This window comes from Plasmodium vinckei (genome assembly GCF_900681995.1).
Source record: "Plasmodium vinckei vinckei genome assembly, chromosome: PVVCY_08".
In the NCBI taxonomy this organism is placed as follows: domain Eukaryota; phylum Apicomplexa; class Aconoidasida; order Haemosporida; family Plasmodiidae; genus Plasmodium; species Plasmodium vinckei.
In genome coordinates, this window is record NC_051300.1 from 216,104 (window position 1) to 240,018 (window position 23,915).

Sequence of the window (23,915 nt, forward strand, 5' to 3'; positions counted from 1 at the left end):
CAAACTTATTTTTATTTCCTAAAGCTTTTATATTATTTTTTTAAGTTTAAACAAATAAATATAAATTTTATGCTTGTTTTTTTAAGAAAAAATCTACAAATTTGTTATCACACATTGTGCATAAGAAAGGTAACAATATGATACAAACACCACAAAAAAAAGGAAAAAATAAAAAAATATATATATAATGTTTCAATAAACTGCGTTATATGCATACATTCATAACTTTATATGGTATAACGTAGAATTTGTTTAAAAAACAAAACAAACTTATAATCTTGAGCATTTGCGCCTTGTTTTGGCTATTCATTGTCTACAATTTTAAATGTTTCGAATCAAATTTGATATCTGTGGTATAATGTGTTTAAAAGGATCAGATACAAGAAGGCAATTCAATAGCGTGTGAATTCTTGCAACGCATGTTATAATTACATATACAGGTTTTCTATAAGCGATACATGTTAAATTATTCGACAATATTCTTCCAACGTAATATAGTAACCTTAAATTATTCTTTATTTCATCATATAACTCAAACAATAAATATTCATCATCTTTTTCTATAACAGTATGCAATATAAGCAATACATTATTAAGTTTTTTTAAAGAATGGTTACAACAATGATAAAATTTTATCTTATGATAAACATTATAATTACAAATCATATATCTTTTTAAAAACATATATTCATTAAATAAATCATTTAGAATACTTTTAAAGTTCATTTTGTACGTTATTATATAACTTTTTAATTCAATACATTTATTTAAGACACATTTAACTGTGTCCTTATTGGTAATATTATTTTGTATCGCTTTATTTTTTTTATTCCATTTCCTTTTTATATGATTGTTACTTTTATTTATATTTTTGATTAAATCTTTCTTTACTTGGATACCATTTTGCAAATTCTTTTTGCATTTTTCATCGTTGTTGTTTTTAAACATTTTCCTTCATCACCTTTTTTATACACGCCTCCTTTGCTGCCTATTTTTTATATCATTATTTTGAATTTTACTTATTTGTATACTATATATTATTCTTTCTCTTAATATATTGCTTAATATAATATCTTCATAAAATTTTGTTTTTACTGGGTTTTCCTTTTACTTTTTTCACGCTTTCAAATATTTATATTTAATATTTTTTTCCTTTTTTAAAATGAATCTGGTTAGTAGTATGTATTTTTGTATTTGTTCATTTACTGCAGAATAAATAATCTAAAGTATATTTAGTAATTTTCGTTTTCTTGTCGATTTTGTTCAAACTTCATGTGAATATTCCATGAGTTTAGTAGGAAAAAAGTAAATACATAATGGAAAATTAATAAAATATTTAAACAAATATGCAGTGAAAATTGATTAATCAAATTATAAGTTTAATTTAACCATATATGCAATACTTGCATTTATAGTGCTTTATTTTTTGTACATGTGAATATGTAAAAATTATACAACATTATGTATTTAATTCATATTTCCAATGGCGAAAATAAACCTTTTCATTTACAAAGGAAAAAGTTCATCTATTTTTGGAGGATACACTACTAAGTTTATTTTTTCAAATAATTTATTTTTTGGATTTTAAGTTCTTCAGAAATAGTAGTGGACGAAGAAAAAATTATGTTTACGTTTTCCTCCTTTAGAAAGGTAAATAAAATGAGTATATGAAATTGTGTATACCTTGATTATTCCTTTAAACGCATGTATATATATATGCGTAAGTATGCATTATTGTGTTAATACATAGCTCATTTATTCACATCATATGTTATTTCATGCTAAACACCCCTACGAATATCCTTTATTCTATTTATTTTACTTATTATCTTTTTTAGCTATTGTTTGGCGTGACAGTTTCAAGCGGGGGAATAGTATTCAGCTGTTTTTATATTTATAAAAAGAATAGACCCTTAAATGATTATAATGTAGATGCACCAAGTGAGAAATTTCGAATAAAAGTATTTGACGATTTAGCAAAAAATTATGATGAAAAAAATGATTTTGTTGAAAAAATTACATCTATTAGAAAATATAAAAAAAAAAACTTTCGAAAAGTTAGAGGTGTTGTATTAGAAATAGGAGCAGGGACAGGCCGAAATTTTAATTTTTTAAAAAATATAGATGCATTAGTATGTGTAGAAAAAAGTGAAAAAATGTGTGAACAGCTGAAAAAAAAAATAGAAAAAATAAATCCTCCATATCCTGTATATGTTATAAATAATGATATAAAAAATAGTTATTTTAAACCTAACACTTTTGATTCTGTAATCTCATCTTTCTCCTTATGCTCATTAGAGCATGTTGATGAATGTTTACAACAAGTTTACGAAGTCATGAAACATGATGGAAAATTTTTTTTAGTTGAAAGAGGTATTATTTATAATAAATTTATTAGATATATTTTAGAAAATTTTGATTTATATCCAAATAGAAAAATTCCATGGGAATATGGATACTACGAAAACCGATCTCCTTTGGATATTTTGAAAAACAATGGATTTAACATTACTTTTAAATTGATAAAAAATGCAGGAAGTATATATATCTTAATAGCTAAGAAAATAAAACAATTACCAAATAAGACGCAAAACGAAAATAACCAAATATATACAAATCAAAGCGTTGATAAAGATAAAACGAAAAAAAAAGAAATTCATATTGATGAAATACTGCTAGAGAAGGATAAGGTTCCTATTTATTATATTCATACAAATGGTCTTAAAAAAAATTAGTATGCAACAATATGAGGAAGGGAATTACCTTTGCCATCCATACATTCGCATAGGCATATATATCTGTAATGAACTCATTTAAAAAATTACATTTATGAGTTATCATTACTTTTTAATAGTTAAATAATAAATTTGTATAATTTAAAAAAAATTAGTTAAATTTTTTATTTATTAAAATTGGGTATCGCCAAAAAAAAAAATCAACATATATAAATATATATATATATGCACATGTCAAAATGACAAAACGAAAATAAAAAACACAACTATGAGCGCATTTAATCTAAAAGAGTAAATGCAATTCATGTGTAACTATCGTAATGAATTATATCATATTATCTACAGTAGTTTTAGTTGTCCTGTTATTTTATTGACTATTTCATCGGGAACTACAAAAGCGTAAAAAAATGTATATGTATATAATGTATTTATTCACAAAGGTAATAAATTTGTCTTGCTTATTTTTGTGCAAATACCTGGCTCAATAGCAATCACAGTTTCGGTGTTTGGCTCGATTTGTGTCCTTCCCTATAAAGGAAAAAGAATACAAAAGAATATGCGCATTACATGCCTGTCTATATTTTTTATTTACAAAATATTCATGTATATATGCTAATGGCGTGATGCCTATTTAATATGAGATAAAATGTGTGTATTCGTTTTACCGCATCAACAATAATCGAAGTAATTAGTCCATCCATTTGTGCTTTTTTTTCAATTTCATACATTTCTTCTAAACTCTATAAAATTAAACATATTTACATTTTTTTTATTCATTAAAATAAAAAATAGAATGAAATATTTAAAAATTGTATTATTACTGATATTTTAAGAACTATTTTTTTTTGGCCAGTTTTTTTCCATATATCATAATAGGTTAAAACATTTTTTGAATTTTCATTAGCTTTCAGTTTGTTATTTCTTTTTAGAATTTTCTCATAAACACCCAAACAAGCATGGCAACACTGAGAAGCTATTTTTCCTTTAGTCATTTTTATGTCTAACGTAAGAGAAAAAGTTGGTTAAAAAAATAATTATGAATAAATGGAAGCGTAAATTGGGGTAAATAAAAATTTAGAAATAAAACAGAGTAAACGTAGTGTATTAAAGACAAGTAAAAATATATGTGAGCATCTAAGAAGGATTGTCATAATATTTGGGAATTTTTCTTTTTTATATGCTCAAAACAATAATGAACAAAAATATTTTACCTGTTCTGACACAAAAAACCATTTTACAGTCACTGCCGAATGCATTGACAGTTTCATAAATATCTCTTATCTTTGATGCATTTTTTTTTATTTGGCATATGTACTTAAAACATAACCCGAGTATAAATCCACACAAAAACGTTAGAACTAAAACGATCATTCCATATCTATCATTTTCTATGTTAGTTAAATTGCCATTTATATCTGGATTCATGGGCTTTAAAAATATAAAGAATATATATAATGATGAGATATCGAAGCAACACCTAATTTATATAGATCTTAGCACATTATTTCCTTCGTTGGACTATAAGTATACACATACGAGTCTTATGAAACAATATCCATTATATGAGGAATGTATAATGCATATCCATAAATATGTAAAATATATGTGAGTTGAAATATATTTACGAATTTTAAGTAGTTAAAGGGTTTCTTTCTTGATATACATGTATTTTACTCAGCTTATTGTATTCTTCAAATATAAAAATTAATAAAGTATTATATATAAGCACGCTAATTTGATTATGTTTAAGCTTTGATTACTTTTTTTAAACACTTTTGTTCCAGTCAATTCTTTTACTTTCCCTTGATTCACAAATTAAAATTTAGTTACTATTTTGATATATTAATCATTTAATAAAAAAAAAATAATAATATTACCAAAAATAAAAATGCATAAAATTTAAACAAATAAAATGAGACTAAAAAAAATATGTATTGTATATATTTTTTTGAATTCGTTACATTTATTTTGCATATCAAATAGTTATATTTATAAAATAAAATTATAATCACAGCACACTAATATATGTACATATAATTAGCGATAATAATTCTCATAATTTTTTTATTGTAACTTAAATTTACAACAGTAATCCATTAGTAAATAATATATTTATAAAAAAATCCATATGTGTATCTTAAAAAATTTCTTTTTTATTTTTCATCATCTATTGTTAAACGATCTAAATTTTACAGTTTTGTCATAGATATATATTATTATATGATACACAAATATATTCATACACTAAATCATATGCTTTTTCTTTTTAAAAAAAAAATATTTTTTTTATTTCTGTAAACTAAAACAACATTTTTTTCTTCCTATTAAATGATAAGAAAGAAATAAAAATAATAAATAAAATAAAATAAAAATTCAAGGTTCCATTATAATTAACTTGATGTTGTTTTATGCTTTTTTATTTAAGAACAAAACATAATAATGCATTATTCCTTTATGTTTTATATAAAAAATGTGGTTAGCTAATTATATATATATTATATAATGACTATGCCATTAACATTTTCTTTTATAGTTTGAAAGAATATATAAAATTTGCCATCATGTGAATTCAAAAAAATAAAAACGTCTAGGAAGAATGGAAAAATAGTAATATATATAGCATTAAACGAAGATCAAAATATATCATAATTATGAATTAAGATATATCATTATATATATATTTTTTATTGGCATATATGCATAATAACTTCAGAAACAGAAAAAAGGGGCAAAATGAAAAAAAAACATAAAAATAATGACTATTTAAATCAAAATAAAGAAACAAAAGAAAATACAAATCATTATAATGAGAAATACGAAGACGAAAGTGAAAATTCTGAAAAAAAAATGAGTAACAGTTTATCCCCCCTTATACATGCTCATGATAGTTTTGAATCTGAATCGAAACAAAACAATAAAAAGGAAAAAACGAAAAAAAATAAATCCAAAATTGTAAAGAGAGAAACAAATGATTATCTTGATAACGAAAATTTGTCATCATATGAAGAAAACAATAGTAACAATAAAATGAGTGACCCAAAAAAAAAAGAAAAAAAGTTAAAAGAAAATAAAAATTCCAATCTTAGTATTGATAATGTAACAACAGAAGAAATGCTAAATTACTTTATAGACCATTATAATAATGAAATAAGTATAGAACATGATGAGCTATGTCAAATATTAACAGGTAAAAAATATTTTGATATAGAAAGATTAACAAAAAATTTAGCAGATATTACTCATCAATCATTAATGATTAAAAGTATACAAAAAGAAAAGGAACAATATTGCAAACATTGTGGCTATATATTTAATTATGATGATTATAATTATTTATTTATAAAACGCTTTAATATGTCAAAATTAAATAATAATGATAATAATCCAGCTTTATGTGAAAATACTATTAAGTGTATTTATTGTGGTTACATAATAGAAGATTTAGATATAAATGATAATATAAATTATAATGCAAATAATTATATTGAGCTTCATTCATATAGAGAAAAATATTTATTTGATAATAATAAAAAAACGTATTGGCAAAATAAAATTGCTACTTTTGATAAAAATGTTGAATTATTTAAGGAAGGGGAAAATGCAGCTTATAATATAACCTATGAAAAATGTACAGATTGTGGTCATGATTTTCTTTATTTTGTTAATATACAAACTCGAAGTGCTGATGAAGGATCAACTATCATTTACTTTTGCCCCAATTGCAAAAAGCAAACAACTGTCAATAATTAATGTTTCTCTTCACAATTATATGCATGTGCATATTTTTTGTATTCGTTTTTATTTCTTCTATATTAATTTTTTTAACTTAATTTAGGTCAATTTAATTAATTTTTTTGTATTCTTATCCTATATCTCATTTGCACACACATAACTATTTTATTTTATGTCATAAATGTTGCATAATGAATATGCTTTACCATATTTAAAAAAAATAATATTCACCAATTTTGTAAAATAACATATGACCAATTTAAAATATTTCAAAAAAAAAATGAAAATACAATTTGTATCATTTTTTTGCTCACTATAATTGTAAGCCTTATTTACATATTTCATTATTTTCACATCCTTATATTATAATATTTGTTTTACCAATAAAAATATTACGCATATGCTATTAAAAAACAAATTCGATGAGAATATTAGTGTCTCATCCCAAGTAATATTTGTAACATCCGTATATCTCTTAAACATAAATTACACCTTATTAATACATAATTTGTTGAAAATGGAAATATAAAATAAGTTTGGATATCCAAAAAAAAATAAAATAAAGTCAAAATTATTCACTAAAAAAAATCACAAAAAAAAAATAATAATGATAAATGGATGAAAAACACAGAGATATTATTAGACAACATATGGTATGTCGTATTATAAAATTTGTTAAATAATCACACCCTATTTAACAATATAAAGTCTTATTAATTTTTTTCAATAGTGCCAACATATCTCCAAAAATGGTAGATAGACACAAAATTACTCTCTTTTTTATTATATTCTATATATTAAAATTACTATAATTTTGTTACACTATATTTAAGTATAACAATTTCTTTGAATTCCTTATTTTTACTAGCATACATAATATCCCCCCTTTATTTATGTATATCTCTAGTATTTTCTTTTTTTTGTTTTTTTTGGGTTTTCTTTTTTTCCCTACTCAATTTCTTCCTGACAGTTCCACCTCTGTCTCTTCTCATTTCACATATAACTTTGTCCTTCTTTTTGGTAAATAAATTTATAAAAGTTTCATTAAAAAAATAAAAACCATGGCTTTTCGAATATGTACCAATGTTTAAAGGGGGGTCATTAAAGTAAATATTATTGCAGATTTTTGTGGAATTTATCAAGTTATTGTTTTTTAAAAACACATTCTTTATGTTGTATATCCCTTTAATATGTCTCTTTAGCATAATATGCATTTTTATATTTAATTTCTTTTTATTAATTATTGCCCCGTTTATATTTTCTATACAGTTATATATATACTTGTTCAATTGTTTGCCTTTTGTTTTGCAATATTTTAATTTCGTAATAAATTTATACCAAAAAATGGAAACACAATAAATGCAAACAAGTCTAACTATCACAGTGTGGATTTAATATGATCAATTTTCTATATATCCTTCATAAAAATATATAAAAAGTAGAATATGAAAAAATATTTAAGTAATAAACATTTTTTTGCATAATCCTTTGGAATACAAATTTCGTGTTTCTTTATTTTGATATCTTCAATTTATATAACACCACTCGTTTAATCAAAACGAATAAATGTTACATACTGTATATATAAATATATGCCCGTATCTTATTTCATTTTTTTTATCTTTTTGAAAGTATGGAGAATTGTAATGCTTTTATTATGTATGTTGCTAATACCAGAACAAAGTTCAGATTTTTAAAATATATACATTTTATTTATACTTCCTTTTTTAAATTAAAAAATTTATATAGTTTAATTTTTTAATAAATAAATGAACCATGTTTATACTTGATCAAATTAAAAAAATGAAAACCAATGAATATTTTTAATCTAAAAAATAACCTTTGCAATTCCAAAAAAAAAAATGTATTCTATATAAAAATAATGATTATAATATATGTTACATTTATATTTTTGTATTTATTTATATCAACTTAAATTTTGTATATACTATTATTATATATGTCCTTTTAAAATTCACAGGCCTAACAATATGGCGTTATACTAGCATAAATAATATATACAATACAAAAAATATTGCATATTTAAATCAAATAAACAATGAAAGGTATTAACAATATTTTTTTCATACATGTTATAATAAAGGTTTTCTTGCAGCTTTAATAATGTACTTATAATTATACAATATTTTAATCATAAAATTGAAACTGTATTATTGTTTATTTTATGTAATATAAATAAATATATAATAAATGTTTTTTCATGTAAAAGTTTTTTTAATTTGTAATTTTAAACTATAATTTGGCTTATTTTTATTAACACTAATATTGATTTAAGCCTATATAGTGTATTTTATCTATGTATGTAAGCATTTTTACTTATATTCATACTTTTTATGCCATACATATATACCTGTAACATATACCAGAATATTTTAAATATATTTTTATATTGATATATTGCTTTTTTTTAACCAAGTTATATTATATCCATTATTATATATTCAAAATTCTCTATCCACATGTAGATTATATATACCATTTAAATGGCGATTGTTAAAATTATTCGCCAAATCGCATTCTCAATTTAGATAAGTTTATTATTCATTTATAAGAGAAATAGAAGGAAGGGAACACACAATTACAAGTAACAAAATAGTTGCTGAACTTATATGCTTTGAAGCTTTTAATCGTTTGTATATTATATATAATATACATGTACAACTCAATTTGGGGAATATGGATTAATAGTAAAAAGAAAATGCCAAAATTAAAAAACAAATTAGCATATTTTTACATTTATACAATGTAAAATAAAAGAAATATATAGTATATAAAGTTAGGAAAGAATATATTCTGAACACTCATGCGAAAATGGAAAAAAAGAATGTTAATTTTCAAAACATAGTATACAGTAGTACAGTGTCAAGTAAGAACAAATAATATACCCATACACAAAGTTTATTAACTACATATTTTTATAATCAAATAGACAAACCATAAAATTCATTATTTTGTTTACTTTCATAAAACAACATATTTACTTGTCTTAATTTCAAAAACCTATTACTTATTTTTGATTTATGCATATATACTCACATTTGTAAGCATACTTAATTGTTTATATGCCAATACTAATTATTTTATTATTATTTTTTTTTAATCCAGGTATTTTTGTGAGCCTCATATGCACACCTCTCGATGTGATAAAAAATTACATACAATATAATAGTAATACTAATATTGATAAAAAGTATATTGTAAAAAAAATTACAAAAAAAAATAAAGAAAAGCTTGTACAATTCAACTCCTTTTATTATCAAACTTTCAAAAATATTTATAATAGATATGGAATACAAGGTGTTTATAGAGGTAATTAAAAAAGAATATATATTTTTTATCGTCAAATAATGTTCCATACCAATGTTGAATATATATATTTTTCCTTATTATGTGAATATACACATTTTATCTTACCCTTTATTCAATCATAATGCTAATATTTTTCCATACTTTTGCCCCTTAAAATAGGACTTGTTAGTACCACAAATTTATACATAATAAACAATACATTATTTTTTTATGTATACGAAGAATTAAAAGAACGAGGCGTTCCATATTATTTATGTGCGACTGTCTCAAGATTTATCTCTATAATTGTCACATCACCATTAGAAATATATAGAACAAATGTTCAAGCAAATGTCTGTAACAATTTTAAAGTAAATATATTTGATATATTTGGAGAAAAAAAAAATAGAAGAGTAAAAATAAATTTATATAAAGGAATAACGTCAACACTTATTAGAGATATTCCTTTTTCAGCTATATATTGGTCAATGAATGAATATTTAGTTAATTATATAAAAAAAAAAGATAAAGAATATGAAAATCGAAAAAATTATATTAAAAAATTTGTATACCCATTTTTGTGTGCATGTTTAAGTAGTACTATAACCACATTTATAACACACCCATTAGATATAATAAAAACAAATATGCAAGCAAGATGTATTGATATTATACATAAAAATGATTTTGATCATAGAAAAATTAAAAATTACGATTTGAATCAAAGACATAAAATGAATAATTTTTATAGTATTTTTCAAAGTAATATATATAATAATAGATATTTATGGGATGTTAAAGTAAGCAATTACGCTCATAATAATCATAGATCTATATATTATAAATATGGGGCAAGTAAATATGGATCCAATACTTATAGTTATAAATATTATAACTATTTTAAATTAACCAATAATTATAATTATAATGTTTTTTCTGTTGCAAAATTAATTTTTAAAAAAAATGGAATGAAAGGATTTTACATTGGTATTTGCCCAAGATTGGTTAAAATAGTACCAACATGCGCAATCCTATTTTCAACCTACCACTATTTTAATCGTTGATGTGTTTGAAGATTCTTTCCTTCCATATATTTGTATACAAAAATTTGCTTATGCGTCTAATAAAATTTTTGTCTTTTTTTTCAAAATTTTCCAAACCCTTCGAGTTTCCTTTTATATGAATTACATTGTTTTATATCACCTTAGTTGCTATATTTTACCTAAATTTATTCATTTTTCGATACATTTATTTAAAATTAAATATATACATATATGTTAATATACCATAGATATAGTTTATTTGACATATATATATCTACATATGTATGTAGTGCATCCATATGTTATTTTTTACCTTTATTTTTTTTTGATAATTTTCAATATTTTAAATAATTAATAAATGATATTTATTAAGCATACCATATATATCAACTAAATAAAAATTATTTTTTTTTTAATTATTTTTATAAAATAAAATGAAAAAAATGCTAAATGCGATAAAATTCAGACATTATAAATTATTATATGCTTGTTAAAAAGCTAGTAACTTATAACCTCTTTTATTTTTTCAAATCAAACGAACATTTCATATTTGGGGGTTTGTTGAAATGCTTATAGAAATACATAAACTCGTATATAATGGTATATATGGATTATTTCCTGTAAGCATTTTTTTATATTCAAATTTTACTGAGTTTTATTTGATTTGTTTTTTTATTTTAAGCTTTATTGCGAAATATAAAGGTAATAATCGTAAAAGCATTTCTCCTTTTTTGTAATAAGTTTCAATTATTTGTTTATACTTGTTTTCAATTATATATATATGCATGCATATTTTAAAATAAAACCAATTTTAATTCTCAAACAGATTCGTTGTATTTTTTTACTTTTTCTTCCACATCTCTTAAATTATTTCAATATAAATAAAACTTTACAAATCGTTAATTTTACAATTGAAGGAATTTATAAATGTGTCTAAATTATATATAGGAAAAATATTATACACATAAGACATCATATTATGTTGCTAAATAAACATTATGAATATATACACATATGAATAACCATTTTGATACAACCACGATATTATAAAAGTCTTATTTAATTTATTATATTGATATATGGCTTTTAAAAATTACATGTGCATATGTGTAAGGACATCTTTCCATATACAACCAAGAATAAACAAAAAGTAAACGAAACACACATGCCCAATATTTTCATTATATATCCATATATATTAAATTAAAGCCATCCTCAAAATAGTTCATTTTTCCTCTTATACTATTATATATATTTCCTCCCACTTGTCAAATTAAATATATTTGAGCAAATTTTTCATTTAAAAAAATTCAAATTTCAATATTTATATTATTATATATCTGCATGTTAATAAAAACGATTTTATTTCTCAATATAACAGACACATCATTTTATATACATATATATACCATTTTTTTCTTCCCTTTTGTATTTTTTTGGTTTTTTTCATTTGTTGATTTATTTTGTTCTTTGCTTGTTTATCCATTCATTTATTTGTTTTGTTTCTCATTTTTACTTCATATTTTTCGTCATTTTTCTCTTTTCATTCCATAATAGATATATTTTTAAAGCCGGATATTTTTCGAGTCATTACGCATCTGCATTATTCATACAATATACATAAAATATAAAAATTATAAACACAAATGTTATAGTGGTACAAATAGCATAGCTAGCTATATCACGATAAAAAAAATGAATATTGATCTTACAGATTCAGGATATTATCAAAATAATGCCAGTAGTGATAATATAGAAAATAAGAAAAATGATAATTGCATTGAATTAGTAAAAGAAAAAATATTTGTCTATAAATGCAATATATGCCTGCTAGTATTTACATGCGTTCATATTTTTGAGCACCATATTATAAAGGAGAATCATCGAGTTAAACAATTAGACGTATTAAAAAAAGATAAATATTTTAATTGTTTAAGATGCAAATATATATGTCTTAGCATTGTTAAAATAATAAAACATTTAGAATTATATAATCATGGCCAAAACATTTTAAAAAAAATTAAAAAAAAAATTCTATATACTGGAAAGGCTATTTGTGAATGTAAAATAAAATGCTACTCCTTATATTCACAAAATCAGGCTAATGCAGAAAACAAAGAAGCTGTTAGAAATAAAAAGGACAATGATCTTAAATTGGCTATAAATGATGAAGTAAACATAAAAAGGGGGAATAAAACAAATGACGAAATAGAAAAGGAAAGAAACACTTCCTATATATATAATAAATTCGAAAGTAGCAAACCATCTATTAGATATATAGACCAGAATGAATACCATAAAGATAACGAAAATAATATTCAATTTTATGATAATTTAACTTCTTTTTTTCAGAAACATAATACCCCCAATAAACACAAAATAAGAGATGATATATATACTAAAATTCTAAGCAAGGACATACCTATGCATTCATTTCCTCCATTCTCTAAAAACTTATCACAAAAAAACAATACTATTAATAATCGAAACCCTAAAAGGAATACGATGGATGGTGTAATATATGATGAAATAAGAAAAAGAGGTAGTGACACATATTGTATTAATAACAAAAGTTGCAATATTTCTGATGAAAATATTGAGCTTCAAAAAATTATTACAAAAGGTAATATTATTGCAAGGACCACAAGTAGTAGTAACACTAGTGACGATACAGCTGGCGAAGAAAATAATTTGGATTCTATATTAATAGATACAGAAAAAATGCATGATTTTAATAGTAATTGGCCAGATTTACACAAATCGGAAGATCAACGAAATAAAAAAAAAATACATAGAAAAAGTGATGATATTAATCATAACATACTATTAGACATATATTCAAATAACTCTGATTTTAGAAAATCAAAAACCTTTCACCATTTTTCTTTAAATAGTTGTAATGAAAAAAAAGAACATGAAATAGATGACACATTTGAAAATAATACTATTCCATTGAGAGGAGATACAAACATAATTTCTGATGATAATGCCAAAATTACTAAGGAAAAAATCGGCAGCTTTAGACATAAAAATAATATTGATAACTATCAATGGGGTATGCTTAATTGGGACTTATATCGAAACATAGAGAAGACAAATCTTCATGAATCGTCTCAAAATATTGAAAAAAAAAATAATGATCGAAATAATAATGATATTAAAAACTATAATAGTAGACATTCTATTCCTTCTACTTTCAAAAGGGGCGAAAACGAAAATAAAATATATAGAAATTCCGATTTTGTAAAATCGCCAAATGAAAAAAAACTTTTATCAATATTTATTCCTGATTTAGTAAGCAATATACTTGGAAAAAATGATGAAGAAAAGCAAAATGAAACAAATTCATATTTCTCAAATATTTCAAAAAATGTAACAGATTATGATATATTAAATACGCAAAACCTCCAAAATAAAAAAGCTTCTTTTACAAAACAATCTAATATTAATAATTCGGATTTACACACACAAAATAATGACTGCAAAATTAAAAGTAGGAATGATGATGTTTATAATAAGCAAAATGAGAAGGTGAAAGAAAATATTACAAGCCAGACCAACAAAATTAGAGAGCATTTATCAGAAAATTATAACAAACATGAAGATAATCATACAATTTTTCCAAATATAAACCCTGAACATTTTTCAAAGATTCAATATTGTGACATGGTATTGAATGCCAATGATAATATACATAGTAAAACAATAAACTATGATGATGCTGAAAGCGATAAATGCGGAAACGATTTTATTTGCAAAAAAATTAATAAAATATATGATAATTTATCATGTTTTGAAACTTTTCAAAACGAATTAGCAATGAATATGCACTATGCGGATGAAAATTTAAATTTCTCACCTCAGTTCAACCAACCCATAGAAATGGAAAAATATAAACACATAAATATGAGAAATAAACACCAAATGAAGAATGACATTGATAGAGATGGAAATAATAGTGTATTCTACAGGGATAACGACAACACCCCAATTTCTATAACTAATATGGGAGTAAAAAACGACGAATTATTAAACATTTATCACAGTTTAAATGCAAACAAAATAAATGATACAGAATATAGATTAAAAAATAAAACAAAACGCTCTATAGCATCCAATATGAATGATTTGTCTTTCTTAGAATCCATAAATAAGGATGATCAAAATAAAATAAATAGTAACACATTTTGGGAGTTTATAAACTACTACAGTAATAATAATATTCACGATAACCAAGATAATAAAAGGAACATAAATTTTTTTAAACAAAATGAAGATGATAGTTGGGATACATTTACAAATAATAGAAAAGATAGCAGCGAAGTTTCATATAATGATGATACAATACCTGATTGGATAGGTAAAGAAGTAAATAGTAATAATAGTGATAGAACATTTGACGAGCAACACCAATGGAAACAGAAAACAAATTATAATAATATTTATACAAAGGATGAAAAGAAATGCACACATATTTTCAATCCTAAGGATGATGAAGAAATTTCATGGGATAGTAGTGATAAAAAACTAAATCATCATATTGACTATGGACACTGGATTAATGCTAACGAGAAGGATAACCTCGGAATGAAAAATAAAAAATATTGATACTTATAGAAGAAATAAACGAAATATAAGAATAAATTGTAAAGAATAACGAAAAATCAAGCAGAATTAAAATTAAAGCTACAACACTTGTAAATAGAAACTTGCATATTTACTACTTGTTGAGAATTTCAATTTTGCAAAAAAAAATTAATAAAAAATACAACTCTTTAACATTTACAAAAATAAAGGCAATTTAAATATACATTTCGTTTTTAACTCAATTTGAAGATATAGTATGAACCCCTCAAACAAATACAAATGCCTTTGTGCATATTCAATGAAATGCAACAATATATCATGCCTTATCAAGGGGCAGTTAAAATTAGTAAAAAATATATCATAATTTTTAAAACACATTGTGCATGTTTTTAAATTAATTAAAATTAATTCATAAAATTATGTCTTATTAAAAAATTAGCATAATGCTAGCATTAAAAAAATCCACAATTAAGAGGCAAAAAATATAATAAAATCGAGATAAAACAAATTTATATTAAAGACTCATAAATACCAATTTTATAGACATAGTACAAATATAATTGCATCAAATTATTACAAAAAAAAGGCGCATTAAAAATATATGATGCAGGATATGTTATTAAAATAATAACTATGTCATGATTGCAGATCAAGGCCGTCGAAAAAAATATATGTATACATATTTACGCAAGTAATGCAAAGTACGAAAAGCCGTGAATCGCCAAAAATTAATAACGATAACGGATTAAGCAATAGTATTTATAATTGCCTTTATAACAGCTTTCGCAATGTGGTGATACTTAATTACACCGCGCATAAATTTGAATTTATACACGTATATTAAAAAATATATAAATACGTATACTAATTATTTAAATTATAAAGGATAAAATGGCTTAGGTAATAACCATATAATTAGAAAATAAAAGGAGGAAAGAAAATAACTTTTAAGTCAAAAGATAGTAAAAAATATATTGTCATGATTCTATATTTCCCTTTCTGATTGCGCCATTTGCTCCTTAATATAATTACTTAAATTGATGAGCTGCAAAGAAGAATAAAAAGTGAATATATGAATTCATGTATGCTTGTACATATTATGAACAATTTTAAAGCGTATATTAATCATGTTTCTTTTTAGTTTTACTTCCTTAGTCTTCGAACTTTGGTACATTGCATCCAGCTGTTCAACATCGTCCAAAAATTTGTTTATCACCTTTTTAAATTCGTTTTTATAGTATATTCCCTCTGAAAAAAATAATTATAATTATATATATGTAACAGTTTTCATGTTAAGCCATTTTTCAACACTTCAAATTTTTCGTGGCAAAATAGATAACTATGCATACCTTTTTTGAGCACCAAATAAATGAAGTTTAGGATATACTTGCAAAATTTAAAGTTATACGGAGGGGCACAATATGTTAGTGTTTTTACTATAAATAGTCGTATCAAGGACTTATCTAGCAAATATATCTATACAAAAGAAAAAGAAGGCGATTTTTTCCAGAAAAATGCATATTTGTTTTTATCATATTGAAAATCTCAGATTTTATTACATTTTTATGTATGAATAATTTTAGGCATAAACTTACCATTTTCTTAATTACATTAATAACGTAGAAAAACATATTCTCATATCTGATCATATACACAAAAAATAAAATTATGTTTTCACGTAGTTCTGAAAACTCTTGTAATGTTTTCTCTTTTTCAATTATGAATATGTACAGCTCCCTGTCAATGAAAAAAGAAAAAAAATAAGACGTATTAAAATGGATATAATCACATATATATATGCCAAAGATATAAATATGATCGTTTTACTATTTTCCATGTTTTGTATCTTACTTGAAAAAATACAAAGTTACGAATCTCTTTTGTGGGTACTTATCAACAATATGTTTGAGAATAATAAACTTTGTATATATTAAATTGACTTGATTTAAATTAATGTGTTTATAAATATTATTATAAACATATTTATATATTATTGATGCTGATAAATTACTGTTTATTTTACCAAGTAATAATTTATCTTTTGTTGAATCCGAGTAAGTACTACTATGCATAATATTATATATATGAAATATTTCTGTTTGTACAAACTTTATAAAATTGTTATAAGTTAGTCTAAATTTATAAAATAATTTATAAAAATAATGTTTTTTTTTTTTATTCATTTTATTAACTTTTAATTTCTTTTTACTTTTGACATTTTTAAATATGTGACTTTTTACTTCATCACAAGACATTACTTCTGTTCTTAATTCAAACAAATCATTTGAAATTATGCAACTATTTTTATCTTTTAACATACTTTCTGTTATACCAGTTTTTACTACACTATTTTCATATGATGTTTTTTTCTCATTCTCATTCTCTTCATTATTTAGTTTTGGTTTTATATTATCTTCTTTTATGCTATCATTATTTTTATTATAAATATTTTCGGTAGTATTTTGTTTGCTTATATTATTCTCATCTACAATTTGGGTATTATTATCATTCGATATCTTTAATACCAATTCTTTATTTTTATCAGGTTGACTTATTTCATTCTCTTTATCAGTTTGACTTACTTCTCTCTCTTTATCAGTTTGGCTCATTTCTTTATTATTATCAGTTTGGCTCACTTCTTTATTATTATCAGTTTGGTTCACTTCTTTATTATTATCAGTTTGATTTACTTCTTTATCTTTGTCAGTTTGGCTCACTTCTTTATTATTATCAGTTTGATTTACTTCTTTCTCTTTGTCAGGTTGACTTACTTCTTTCTCTTTATTAGTTTGACTTACTTCTTTCTCTTTGTCAGGTTGATTTACTTCTTTCTCTTTGTCAGGTTGACTTACTTCTTTCTCTTTGTCAGGTTGACTTACTTCTTTCGCATCACTATTTTCTAATTTATGTTTTTTAGGCTCTTGGTCATTTTTTATTTCTGAGAATTCTTTAAATTTTCGTTTGCTCTTTTTTTCTTTTTCATCATATGGGTCTTCCTTTTCTCTCATTTTTATTCTTTTACCATAATTGCTTGGAATTTTTGTACTTTCACTATCGGTATTATAGGATGTACTACCATCTTCATCTGTTTCACTGTTTTCATCACCATCAATAATTGATATTGTGTCGTCATAAATGTTAAAATAAGAAGTCGAATATTTTTTGAATGAATTTTTTTTCCCTTTAAAAAAGGTAGAATAATAATGATTATATACATATTCGTATGGAGAATAAGTAGTTAAAAATATAAGAACTCTTCCATATATTTTATACATGTTGTTATTAAATAATCCATTATTAGTAGCATATATATTTATAATATTGTTCAGAAAAAATATATCTCTCAAATGTATTAAAGGAATTTTTTCTGCATATATATTAATTCTTAAAAATTCTTTATTATGCATATAATCCCTATTTCCAAATTGAGATGCTGATGGCAATAAAAATTCACTAACATCGCTTTTTAATTTATTTAATCTTGGAATTTCGTGGTTCATTCTTTCATCAATCATATTATTATTGATATCATCAATTCTTCCCATTCGCAAATCTTCTGAATCAACTAAGCTAGAAACTGCTGTATTTCCATTTTTCCAACTACTAAAATCAGATGCCATTTTGCTCTCTCTTCCCTTTGAAACACTACTACCATTAAATTCTGTATTTTCATCCCCATATTGACTTGTAAAACCACTCATATTTACGCTACTAGCCCTTCCATCATAATTTATTTCTTCTTTATCCATTTCTGAATCACTAACTTCTCCACTCATTCTTGCACTGCTACTCATCTCAGAACTTCCCACTTCTTCGCCACTTATCTCGGATTCACTACCAAAACGATTTCTGTTATTTTCATCTTCCAGATTACTCCTATTTTTGTTTGAAAAATTCGAATTATAATCAAAGACACTTACACTGTGAGAATAAATTTCACTCGAATCATCATCGTCTTTATTACGATTGGGTGATTGATTTATCGCAGGCCTTTTTCGTCCTGATTTATACCCAGAATTATTATTATCCATTAAATATGTTGAATCAAATAATAATAGCTTATTACCATTAAATATTCGTAATACTTGTAGTATGTTATTATGTAAATTAACAATTTCAGTATTATTAATATTCATAAAACCCTTATTTCTTGTCATATATATATTTTTAAAAGTATTATATAATGATGTATAATTATGTAAATTATTAATTTTAAATATAAGATAAGAGATACTAACTTCATTTTCTATAACATTATGAAAATAATTATTACATATATTATGTATATTTATATCATTATAAATAATATAAAGACATAAATATTGTGATAATCTTCTCATACTATTATCATTATTGTTTCTATATATATATTCTAATATTAGTTGTGTATATATATATGAATTTTCACTAATACATATATTTTTACATATATTTAAAACCTCTTCTTCTTCTTCTGGTTCTTTTAATGATAAAAATTTACATATTTCTTCACTAATACGTAATGTAAATACGTTGAAATTACTTGTATATGTAGTTATACTATTACTATCATTATTACCACTAGAATTGTTACTATTGTTCCCATATCCATTGCTATTACTGCTATTATTATTATTACTTCCCTTAAGCTCAAAATAATATCTATTTACAAAATCTTCATATAAACAGGATAAAAAGGGATCTAAATGACGATCTTCATATAATTTTAATACTTCTTTTGCTACATATTTATTTTTTAAAATTTTCCAATAAAATGGCGGAGGTTTCCATGAATGTGTATCTCTATATTCGTCCATATATTTTTGCAATTTATTAGTTTCATATTTTGTGGATAAATAATCACATAGAGCTTTATACAAATAATGCAAACTCTCATCATCATGATCATTGCCACTATCATCGCTCTCTCTACTATGATATATTTCGGATCCCTCATCTTCATCTGATCCTCCATCATCATAAGATTCCCCACCATCACTATATTCCCCTTCTTCATCGGATACATCATCCTCTTTTTCAATTCGCTCTTTACTTTCATATTTTCTAATATATTTTTTTTCTGAATATTCCTGATGTGGTTGCATAAAATTTTCAGAATAATTTATACTTTGGTCTAATCCCGGATTTCCATCAGAAAATTCATTCATTTCATCATTTTCATTATGCATTCCTCTTTCAGTAATAGCATTTTCATTTGAGCACATATAATAACCATTTCCCCCTTCCTTTTCATTACTATAGTTTTTATTTTGATACATTTCGAAATTACCAGCCCCTTCATTTTGTTTATTTTGATTAATCGTATTTCCACTTAATTTTCTTTTTTTGTTTTTTTCTTCATTATTATACATTTTATTACTATACAATGTATTATTCACGTTTTCATTCTCAAGTTTATTTTCTTCATAATCAAAAGAGGTTTTATAATAATTATTGTATAAATGTGTTTTTTCGGATTTCGAATTACTTTTAACTAATTCATAATAATCATCACTGTCACTATTCATAATCCAATCAAACCGATCTTCTGGATCGTCTAAATAAAAATTATCTGTATTATTATTAACAGAGTCATTATAGGAATTACTAATATTGGGATTAGTATAAGAAATAGAAAGATTGTCTCTATTTTTTTTATCATAACAAGAGGACGAAAAAAGATTTCCATAATAACAGTGCAGATAGTTTACATAATGTGTCTTTCTATTATTTATTTCTTCTTCACTGTATTTTTCTGGATTATTTTTTATATCGTTATATTCTATTTTATTAATTTTATTTAGTTCTTCAATTTGTTTGAAGTTTTTATAAATTTGGTATTTAAACCATATTTTATTTTTTTCATCGTCATTTTCTTTTTTTTCATTATCCTCCAAATTATTAGTAAACAAATCTAAATTGTTCATATACTCTGATACTATTAAGCATAACCATGAATACCCAACATAGTTATCAACTAATTTATTCAGTAATAATCTATTAATATTTTTAATTATTATAAAATCACCTTTGCTAAATTTATAATCCCAATATATCTCGTCATTTTTTAAATCCAAATCATTATTTTTACTGTAGGTATTATTATTGTCACCCCAACTTTTGCTACTATTGGTAATCGACTTATTTCTCTCTTTGTTCCCTTTATCAAAGCATTTTAATAAGTATTCAAAATCATCATTCTTAAAACAAAAAAAAAAAAATGAACAAACTCTTTTTAATATTATAAATATGTCATCATCTAATATTGCATCGGTTTCTCTCAGAAATTCAACACCCTCTAAAAAAGACATCGAAAAAAAGAAGAAATAAGAAAATAAATGATTGTGTAGAAATATGCATGTATATGTATACGCATATAAATAAGAAGGAAATATATATATAATTATTTTTTTCCTGCATAGCTACTAATTCCCTCTTAACATTAATTAATTAAAATGAATAAATCATGAGCTTATTTTCAATTACTTTTAAATTGGTCAAACGAGCAATTACTTAATCCTATACAATTTTTTTGCCTCCTTTTCATAATGACATTTCTTTAAGTTTGATAAACAATATATCAGGTGTAAACAAAACAAAAATGTGCGAATGCTATCAAATTACATACTATACAAATTATCCCCGTATGTATATGTAAGTTATACTACTACAAAGAGCTATTAAATACATTAATTAAAAAGTAATAAATATATAAAATTAAATTCGGAAATAACAATATAAATATAGCTACCTTTGGTTTTGTAAACTTAAAAAAATATATAATAAAAAAAATCGAAAAAATGGAAAAAAAAAAAAAAATTCCCTTTTTTCAATTTATATATTAAATGCGAAATACTAGACTAAAGCATGAAATAATTACAAATTATTACTTATTTTTCTCATCCTATATTTTCTATATCTAATTTTTAAATATAATAATTAACAGCTTATAGTGTTAAATAAATAAAGTCTGAATTATGGGAATATAATATATATGCATATATATCACATATATATATATATATAATTAGTACACAGATATAACCAGCATTACTTTATTTTTTATAGAGAATTTCTTAAAATATTTAACCCTAAAAATATTTTATGTAAATTAACATGTATATATGCAAAGTAATAAATTTATAAATTAGTTAAAAAAAATTATTATCTATACATTAAATAATATATAGATTCCACTCTTATAATATTATACAAAACCCCGCATCAGCACCTAAGAAAATTTTTTTCTTAACATTTGGAATATGCTATATAAGAATTTATACGATCAAACCTTTTAGGGTATTATAATTTATATATATATATATATAATGTATTTCAAATGAAGGCATATACATATAGCATTTTTTTATACGTATATGTGTATATATGCAACACATAAGTGCACATACAAAAATATATATTGTTTTCTTTAAAAACATATTTATCAAATAATTACAGGAATTAATTTAATCTGAAAAAAAAATACCCCATTTCCATTTAACACATTTTTAACATTTTTTTTTAGTAAAATTGTATTTTATAAAAATGCGGAATACACATAAATTTATATATACTTAAAAAAATTGGAATTCTAATATTTGTTTTCGAGAGTGCATATTTTTTTCAGAACAGTGTTTATTTACACATTTTAATATACTGTAAACAAATTCTTTTTACACTTTAATATTATGTGTATGCGCATATGCATATAATTTTATTTATTTTTTTTGTGTATACATTTGTATTTTAATGTAATATACTTATTATATTGTACATTTTTTATTATATTTTTTTAATATTTTTAAAATGTTTGAAATTTTTATATAAAAAAAAGGGAATGTAATTTTTTTAAAAACACAAAGGAAAATATTTATGTCCATATGTAGTGAGTGCATTTTAACAATGCTACACATTTTAAAGGATATGTTATCAATCGATTAGAAAATTTCTAAATATTTCCTAATATATAAATATAACCGTTTTCACGCTGATTTTTAAATGTAATAATTTTTTTGCCCATTCCAAGATTGTTTCGTTTTTTTAGTAACAGTTTTATTTTGTTAATTTGATTAGTATTTTATTATTTATGATTTCTACCAGTTTTTTGTTTGCTTCATTTTTATATGATAAAGAGCGTTGTATTGTTATCCGTTTGCTCTTTGTCTTTTTATTTTTTTTTAAATACATTGAATGTGTTTAGTACACCCATGAACAAATGCATACAAGATTGTATATATGTAAAAAATAGTTCCCAAATAATAATATATAAACATAATCAAAGCACACTGCCTTGTTGGGATATTCATGCGCACCCACACGCGTGTATATAGACAATTGTGCAAAATAAATGATGTAAGCTTTCCCTCGTATATATAGGCATTTATTATATGCACACCCATATACACACATTTGTGCTTTTGACCACGTTTGCACAAAATTTATTTAATACATTACAAAGAAGAAAAATACGGAATAGGTGAAAACATAGCTTTCCCAATCGTTATACATTATTTATCTTTCCATAAAATAA

General features: G+C 23.1%; 8 protein-coding genes across 8 annotated transcripts; 4 read left to right on the forward strand and 4 right to left on the reverse strand.

Moving 5' to 3' along the window:
- Positions 1-321: 321 nt before the first annotated feature.
- On the reverse strand, positions 322-948 carry PVVCY_0800490 (conserved Plasmodium protein, unknown function; the record flags this gene model as incomplete). The annotated part of the gene is made up of 1 exon (XM_037634212.1): positions 322-948. The coding sequence occupies one exon, from the start codon at positions 946-948 to the stop codon at positions 322-324; it is 627 nt and encodes a 208-aa protein (XP_037490350.1).
- Positions 949-1,623: 675 nt separating this feature from the next.
- On the forward strand, positions 1,624-2,735 carry PVVCY_0800500 (methyltransferase, putative; the record flags this gene model as incomplete). Its single annotated transcript, XM_037634213.1, has 2 exons — positions 1,624-1,650; positions 1,839-2,735. 2 exons carry the CDS (start codon positions 1,624-1,626, stop codon positions 2,733-2,735), a joined length of 924 nt encoding a protein of 307 aa, XP_037490351.1.
- A 339-nt stretch (positions 2,736-3,074) lies between these two features.
- Positions 3,075-4,160, reverse strand: PVVCY_0800510 (peptidyl-tRNA hydrolase 2, putative; the record flags this gene model as incomplete). The annotated part of the gene is made up of 5 exons (XM_008626859.2): positions 3,075-3,124; positions 3,212-3,263; positions 3,401-3,475; positions 3,557-3,735; positions 3,947-4,160. The coding sequence occupies 5 exons, from the start codon at positions 4,158-4,160 to the stop codon at positions 3,075-3,077; spliced, it is 570 nt and encodes a 189-aa protein (XP_008625081.2).
- A 1,308-nt stretch (positions 4,161-5,468) lies between these two features.
- Positions 5,469-6,485, forward strand: PVVCY_0800520 (transcription factor, putative; the record flags this gene model as incomplete). The annotated part of the gene is made up of 1 exon (XM_008626860.1): positions 5,469-6,485. One exon carries the CDS (start codon positions 5,469-5,471, stop codon positions 6,483-6,485), a length of 1,017 nt encoding a protein of 338 aa, XP_008625082.1.
- An 869-nt stretch (positions 6,486-7,354) lies between these two features.
- PVVCY_0800530 (conserved Plasmodium protein, unknown function) lies at positions 7,355-7,681 on the reverse strand (the record flags this gene model as incomplete). The annotated part of the gene is made up of 1 exon (XM_008626861.1): positions 7,355-7,681. The coding sequence occupies one exon, from the start codon at positions 7,679-7,681 to the stop codon at positions 7,355-7,357; it is 327 nt and encodes a 108-aa protein (XP_008625083.1).
- Positions 7,682-9,299: 1,618 nt separating this feature from the next.
- On the forward strand, positions 9,300-10,840 carry PVVCY_0800540 (mitochondrial carrier protein, putative; the record flags this gene model as incomplete). The annotated part of the gene is made up of 3 exons (XM_008626862.1): positions 9,300-9,354; positions 9,594-9,797; positions 9,957-10,840. 3 exons carry the CDS (start codon positions 9,300-9,302, stop codon positions 10,838-10,840), a joined length of 1,143 nt encoding a protein of 380 aa, XP_008625084.1.
- Positions 10,841-12,514: 1,674 nt separating this feature from the next.
- PVVCY_0800550 (conserved Plasmodium protein, unknown function) lies at positions 12,515-15,427 on the forward strand (the record flags this gene model as incomplete). The annotated part of the gene is made up of 1 exon (XM_008626863.1): positions 12,515-15,427. The coding sequence occupies one exon, from the start codon at positions 12,515-12,517 to the stop codon at positions 15,425-15,427; it is 2,913 nt and encodes a 970-aa protein (XP_008625085.1).
- Positions 15,428-16,391: 964 nt separating this feature from the next.
- PVVCY_0800560 (conserved Plasmodium protein, unknown function) lies at positions 16,392-21,932 on the reverse strand (the record flags this gene model as incomplete). Its single annotated transcript, XM_008626864.2, has 6 exons — positions 16,392-16,451; positions 16,554-16,654; positions 16,756-16,882; positions 17,002-17,143; positions 17,258-21,683; positions 21,872-21,932. 6 exons carry the CDS (start codon positions 21,930-21,932, stop codon positions 16,392-16,394), a joined length of 4,917 nt encoding a protein of 1,638 aa, XP_008625086.2.
- Positions 21,933-23,915: the final 1,983 nt, after the last annotated feature.